General features: G+C 48.7%; 1 protein-coding gene across 1 annotated transcript; it reads right to left on the reverse strand.

Moving 5' to 3' along the window:
• Nucleotides 1–5,916: 5,916 nt before the first annotated feature.
• On the reverse strand, nucleotides 5,917–7,232 carry BZA70DRAFT_308862 (uncharacterized protein; the record flags this gene model as incomplete). The annotated part of the gene is made up of 3 exons (XM_064914867.1): nucleotides 5,917–6,937; nucleotides 6,962–6,990; nucleotides 7,142–7,232. 3 exons carry the CDS (start codon nucleotides 7,230–7,232, stop codon nucleotides 6,353–6,355), a joined length of 705 nt encoding a protein of 234 aa, XP_064771128.1. The 3' UTR covers nucleotides 5,917–6,352.
• Between the last annotated feature and the right edge of the window lie 302 nt (nucleotides 7,233–7,534).

A 7,534-nucleotide genomic window follows, 5' to 3' on the forward strand; every position in this document is an offset into this window, starting at 1 on the left:
GACACAGACACAGACACAGACACAGACACAGACACAGACACAGACACAGACACAAGCACAGACGTAATCACCGCGCTAATAAACGAAGCGAGCTAGCGTAACGCGCAATTAGAAAAATAATAAGACCAAATTAGTCAAGGAAGTAGGAAATTCCATACGCTATGGGTCGGCTGATTGCCGGAAATTCTATTTTTGTAGAAGAAAATAGTGCGGAGACGGAGGACAGACTATCGAGAACGCCACATATGCAGGTGTGGTATTTGCGGAGTCCTCCGACGTGCAGGTTGGCTGCGAGGTTAACTGTAGACTGGCTGCTGCTGGGTTAGTCCGTGAGTAGCTTTCATTGGGTATAGATGAAACGTGAACGGGACCGCGAATTACGACAAAAACGTATGCAATACGACAACTATGAGGCAGCGAAGTTGAGGCCTGCGGTAGAAACCAGGACATGCATAATCAAAGCAACAAAGCAGCGAAGCGACAAAGCAGCGAGCAGCGAGCAGATAATGTCAGCGCAATGCAATGCAGCGCAACGCAGCCAGCACTTGACTCCCTCTTCCGCTCGAGTTCTTTATGCGCGCGCCCTTTCGCGCCCCAGACAGACACAGGAAGACCAGACCAGACCGATTACCAGATCTTTCCACTTGCATGCTCTTTATCCGATAGCTAGGGCACATCCGGCGGGAACCGTGGAAATGATGAGTAGTGCGCCGTTTATCTCGTGCATTGTTGTGTTGATAGCTAGGCGCATATACGAAACGGGACTCGGTAATTAACTAATTAAACGTCTCTAAGCTCCAGTGCACGGGGCGTACCCTACCAGTCCGCTCGTCCGCACACACTCAGTACCGTGCGCGGTTCCGACGTCCTTGCCGCAATTAGTCGCACATGTGGAAGAGACGAATCAGGTAGAGTAGGCAGCGGAAGGAGGAAAAAGAAAAGGCAGATGGTAGAAGTACGCCTACCGGCAGATGGGCCAAGCACAGTGTTGAGGCTGTCGGCACGTAGAAACTGTATCGACCCTCCAGCCCATCCGTCGGTCGGTCGCGAGAAAGTCTGTTTCCCTTCCCGCTAGCTTGCGAGCCAGTGGAATGAAAGAAGCAGGTAATCTGCCTCTCTTGTTTACAGTTTTCTGCTTTTCTTTTTTTCGACTTTCTGTGCTGTAAGTTTTGGTTCAGGTTGGCTTGATGGTTTGGTGCTTGGGTTGTTAACCTTCTTTGGCGGCTGCTGTCTATATCCGATACTGCTTTTGTGTTTTGTTTTGTGTTTCGATGTAGAGTCATTTCCTGTACTTTCTCCTCGTTAATGAAGGCATATATTCGTATATGAGCATACAATGCCTGTTTGAAACATCATGTAGTCTTATAGAGTTCTCTAAACAGATGCGAGCAATGCGGGGAGAGGCACAGGTCCGGGGTCTGGACATCACCTTCGCCCTGTCTTTCCCTTCCCTTTCCCTCTCCTCCTCTCCCCCGGGAGCTTGTTTTCCTCGCCTCTAGCTGCGTAACAAACAAATTGCCGACTCATCGCCGACTCATCGCCGACCGTTTTTTTACCTTTTTCTCGACCTCTTTTACTTTTTTCTTTTCTCAAACCAATGCACAGAATTTAAGCTCTCACTTTTTTTATTGGCGTCTTCCACCGGATGCGGGATCCCCTTATTTGCCTTCATTTATCCTGTCCTTGCTCCTGCTTTGTTAGCGCGTCCGTCCATTAATAATCAGTCAGCCGCGTAGTTAACTTAGTTTAGCGACTTCATCTTCTGACAACTGTTTCCCACCACCTTCTCTCTTTTACGCCCACCACCACAACGAGAAGTCCTGGTTATAGGTAAAACCACTCGACTCAGACCAAAAAACGCACGTGCTTTTCACGACCTTAGCGTCATTGCTCTCCTCCCCCCAACATCCGCCCACTACGCCCACTAAACCCTGGCTTTCCCTTTTTCTTTTTTTGTTGCGCCCCTTCGGCGTACACAATAGTTTCATTTCGATACACCTAATTTTTTTGGTTTTGCTGCGTCACGGGGCATTACGGCGTTGCATCGATTAAAGCCCGATATCGCTCATGCGGTCTTCAAACGCTCGGGAAGAAAATTTTCATAAGACTGATGAGCAGCAGCGAGCGAGGGCGGTCAACTATTTCGCTGGCATTCTGAGAGAGTAATTTAGATGTGAATCGATCACTATTCGGCAATTGTATAGATCACCAATCCCTTTGCTACAATATCGGATTTTAACTCGTAAAATAGAAATTGTAGAGACGCAATGCGACAGCTGTCTGTCTCGCTGCTGCTGCGACGTCCACACCATTATCCGAGCGTCAGCAAAAGTCTCACTGAGCTCATTCACGTTGCGTCGCTACTTTATTTTTCCGCCATCTCTTTTCGCCCACTTCTCCTTTCCTGTCGCCATAACGTCTTGTTTCGGCTTGCTTATTCCTTCCGCTATTCCGCCTCTTGTGCAGTATTCCTTTGTTGGGAAATGAAACGCTGGTCTTAGCTGCTTGGCAGCCGCCGCCTGCAGCGACGCTTCGTCGCGCTCTCGCTCGCATACCTTGCTTTCGCTCACGGCCTCCACATCTCTGCAGCACTGATCAAAAGCCAAATTCCATGTCTCACTTTTCTATCGCTTTCTCTGCGTTTTCCGCGCACCCGAGGGGCTGTGCACGGCGGCAGATAGTTCGATTGTATCCCGCTTTGCTAGCGAGGAGTGCACTGCTGCTGCTGCCGCTGCTGATGCTGCTGATTGACTAGTAGCTGTACATCGCTTATTACGGAAAGTATAGGTACCGGTAATTCTCATTAGCACATTTTGGTCTTTCCAACTTCACTTTACGACCTAAGAGTTTACTATTCGATTTACGGTATCCACAACTGTCTCGGCACGATCAGCTACACTCAGCTCAGCTAAAGGCATTCCACATCCGGGATGCATTAGGTTAGCGACGCGCATGCAGAGGTAGGAGCTAAAACACACCAAAAAAACAGACAAAAGCGGTCTCGGAAGTTTTGACATAATGCAGCTAGCTCCGACAGAAGCCGTTGTACGTGAAAGCCGGCATTTCGTTGATTGTGTCTGCTCGTTCGCCTGCCTGCGATGCTAACCGCCGCGGCTGCGACTAGTCGTTTCTGTGACCGTTTTTCTCGTTGGATTGGACGTCAGCCGTAATCCGTAAGCATACTCCTCATGAGCTTCTTCATCACCATAGAGCGAGGCTCGGATCAAGTTCTCTCTCGTCACGGCACTTCCGCAACACGAGTCCCCAACCGCACGGCGCATACGCAGACCGTTATTCCAAGATGCTTCTTGATCTCCCGGCATGCGTCGAAAACGAAGCAAACCAAACCGCAGGCATCCATCTGCCTCTCTATCTGTGTACGCACATATCCGCTCTAGCCGGCATTGATCTGGGATCGCGATATCAAGATCAACAGCCGTAAACCAAATCTACGCTCGACTCGCAAAGAACACCGTTTCCGGGTTCGAGAAAATGGAAACACGAAACGAGGGACAAAAGATATTTTGCCGAATTGAAAATAACAAGTGCTATAAAGCAAATCAGAAACACAGGGTCATGCTTTGCTACCAAAGTACACGGGGTCTAGTCCGGCAAGGTATGGTCGCAAAAAATTGCTCTAACTACGCACAGCACCGCGCCAATATAGAGCGTGATTGAGTGGAGGCTCAGGGAGGAAGAGTGAGAGATACTGGATAAAACTCGCAGGAAATGGCAAGCTTGCGAATCAGGCAGGATAGAACGAAATGGCGTTCAAGCCCCTGCGACTAAGATGACAGTCAACTTTACCTTCTGTTGTTACGGTGTAAAGGGGGCCGTTGGGGTTATCGCTTTTTTCTAACGTGAAATAAAATTGAAAAATAAAATCAACTGATTGGCGTGCCTTAATTAAAACTGACAGGCCGCAGCATCAGCAACGCCCTTCTAACCATCGTCATCGTCGCCGAGTACCGATACCGGGATGACGACGATCTATCTCTTTCTCCCTACTTCCTCTCTTCTTCTCTCTTGCTTTGCTAGCTGCGTCGGAAGAGCGGGTGGCTTCTTCTTCGCCGGTTGTGCTAGTGCGTTCTACCGCTTTTTATCTGCCGCATACAGCCGAGGTCCGGTTCCGCAGGTCGAGCTCGCGCAAGGTGCCGCACGCGAGATCGATGCATAGGCCAAAAAGCGCGTGCAGCGCACGCAGGCAAAAAGAAAAAGGAGGGATGCGGCCCGCACGGAAAGGGTGAAAATATGCAGGCTGACTTTGTTCCGCCGTTGAAGAGCAGATAAACTAGTAAACACTAGGTCCAGAAAGAAAGACGGCCCCTTTGATTAACGTACAGAAAGGAAACCTTATTGTCATTGACTGTCATTTCTAGTTAGCTCTTTGTTGGCTTTAGTTAGTCTTTAGTTAGCCTTAGCTACACCCTTACTAGCCCTGCTCTGGGTTAAAGGGTAAGAAATACGGTTTAATCTCAAACACCGACCCTGGGCATTTCTATGGTACACAAACTCTGCTTGCTGCGACATATTTTGTCGTACATCAGACCTCGAATCACAAAATTAAGCTTCCCCTTTTGTGACCGCGCTGGGGGCAGAGATGGGGAGAAGAGGAAGGGGTTGGGATGAGGATACGGGGGGTGGAAAGAGGAGAGAAGACGGGCCGCGCTGCGCTATCTTTTGCTGCTGTCGTCGTCGTCGTCGGTACACCTCTGGCTTATTTACCTGGTGTCCATTATTGCGCCCGCACCTTGCTGGTTGTTGTGACGTTGAGCAAAGTGCAAGGTTTCTAGATAGGCTGCTAATTAGACACGTCGTCCCTGTCTGATTTTGTGCGTCTTCTTTTTTTAATGGCTGTTTTTTTGTGTTGTCCACTGCATCTTCAATCAGTGCGCAAACGATAATATCAAACGATAGCGACGTGTACAGCAACCCAGCTCATGCACCTTAACGCACTCCGAGGGCTCCGGCTAGCTCCCCGGAAGCTCTTAAAATATAAACTCGAGCAGCGCAAAATTTACTTACCGGCCTGCTGCTGCCTTGCTGCTGCTTCCTGGCTAAACTAAAGCCGATTAGCTAGAAATTCCCTAGCTAGCTGACTGCAGATCACGGCCTCTGCAGACCGACCTACACCCGACGTCTCATTCTGTGTGACGTGGCTGCTGCGAACTACTCGTAAACTTCACTTTTCCTGCCGCTGGCGCTGTCTTCTCTGCTGCTTCTTTGCTTCTTCGGGGTTAAGCTGGCTTGAACAGAGATAGAGAGGTGATCTGGGGCGCATATACGTGTGAAATTCTATTTTGCAAACTGTGGTCGCGAAATGAGCCCGCACCATCTTTCAGAAAGAGTCGACATTTTCTTTTCCGTAATTTAAACCACTTGTTCTGGTGATTCTCACTCATCAATTTTACTCTAGCCATTAAAAGCACTTCCAGTCTGATATAGAGCGCTTCAAAACCCGGTTTTTAACACCGGTGGCTTCGCTATAATTTCAGCACTCATAACCCTTTCTTCCCTTCCTATACGCAAAATGACGAAATCGCGATGCGCGGCTGCCCGGAAAAATTTGAGCAAAAAGTGTAAAAAGGGATTGAGAGAGAGGTGAAAGCTAAAGCAAATCAAACTCTCCCTCGAGGATTGGGTAAGTTTTCAGACTTGCCGCAGGAGTTTATAATTTTGTTCTCGACAGAGCGAGAGATCTCAGAGCGAAACCGGCGAGCGAGAGCGATAAAGCGATTTTTGTAGGCCAGAGAATTCGAGGACTATACAGTCGTGCGAGTCAAAAAAGCCTAAATTCGAACATGAACACGGATTCTAGAATTCAGTGCGCTATAGGCTTACAGAGAAGCCGCAGCGAGAAAATTAATCTTCGGAAGCTGAACAGTGCAGAATGCAAAAGTATAAGAGTTACGCGTAGCAAGGAGAAAACGTGGATCAAGGCACGTAGAACGATAAGCCTAATGACGTCTATTTTCAAATCAATCTGATTAGAAGCAATCAATTTTAAAAACCTCTCAACCGTTTTTGTTTTTAAGGGACTGATGGTGAAACTTGGAAAGTGGAGGCGGAGAAGGCGGTGGAGGTATGTCGAATGAAATTTTCACGTCAGTGCGGTGTGAGAAAGAAACAAACGGTCAAGAGAGGTCGAGAGAGAGAGAATTGGAGAGAGCGGCTGCGGACTCGGAGATAGTAGGTTTGGGATGAAAGTCTACGAGTCTGGCGGCCGCAGTTCGCGAGTTTGTTTTGTTGCGTATCTCTTTGTGTCAATTTTTTTCGTGTTTGCGTCATGGGTCTTGTCATGTTATATCGCAGGATGAGTTCTTGTCATGTTATATCGCAGGATGAGTTCATGTCACCATATCTGCTGGACTGTCTGAAAGAGCATGAAATTGAGAAAGACAGTAGCGCCCTCACGTCGGTCAATCGGCCGGCCTAAAGTTCTTCCATTCCGAGGCAACGTATATCTTGTTGGTGCCGTAGGCAAGCCGGAAAGTTGAAGTTTGGAATTGGGGGCGGAGGCGGGCAGGGCGCACTCTGCATGCGCCGAATGTACACTCAACAACCTTACCTGACTCTGGTTCAGCGCAAACTTCGCAGCCTCTCCAATCTTAAGCTCAGACTTCGTGGGTAGTGGACGGTGAGTAGGTGCAAAAGCCTGCATGCGTACGTACGTCAGTCGTTTGTCGTCTGTGGTTTCTGGTTGTGGTTTGGTCAGCAGCGCCCGACTCTTCGGCTGTTGACGTAATGAGAGCAGGAGCCGAGGTTGTGAATGATGTCGTCGGAGGTTAGAGCTTGAGATCAGAGATTGGGCTGCTTCGAGCTTCGAGGCTGAATAATCAGCCGATCCAAAGAATTGCTGCGCAGAACTGCTCTGCAGCACTTGCAGTTCGCAGTCGTCTTCATCGTCATTCATATCGAAGGAGGCGTTTACATCTTTCTATGTGAACATACGTATGCTTACGATGCTTGGCGATATGAGTTCAATACTGCCTAGAATTTTTACGCAAGCAGGATTATGCGGCGGCGTACCGCTCGAGAGCTCACTGGCAGCTTATTTCACGGACCATTCATCCATCTTCTCTCACATATTTCAACTGCATGAATCGCCAACAAACAACGACAAACGGCGGGACGTACGTACGTGCATGCAAGTTGTCTGCTTTGTGATCGAGAGGCGAGGTGCAGAAGTAGTGCTGTCGTGGTTGGTAGCGTGGGTTGCTAATAAGTTTCATTCCTCTCGGCAAGTGACCGCGCTCTACCGGTCATTAGCGGCAGTGAGTGACGATCAATGTGAACACGAGCAAATATATAATTGGGGAATAGAGTATGCGAAAGAGTTTATTAGTAAACTAACAGAGCAAGAGGGCATCAAAAATAGAAAATAAGGAAAGGAACTAGAGAGAGGTATGTTGGACGGACGCATATAAGATAAATTCAATGGGCAAAGTTTAGTCGAGCGCACAGAAAGAAGCTCGTTCGGTCGTTCGGTCGGGCTCTCGGGACGCGGGGCGCCGACGTCGCGTGCTAGCTCGTA

This window comes from Myxozyma melibiosi, assembly GCF_037950935.1.
Source record: "Myxozyma melibiosi strain Phaff 52-87 chromosome Unknown BZA70scaffold_1, whole genome shotgun sequence".
Taxonomy (NCBI): Eukaryota; Fungi; Ascomycota; class Lipomycetes; order Lipomycetales; family Lipomycetaceae; genus Myxozyma; species Myxozyma melibiosi.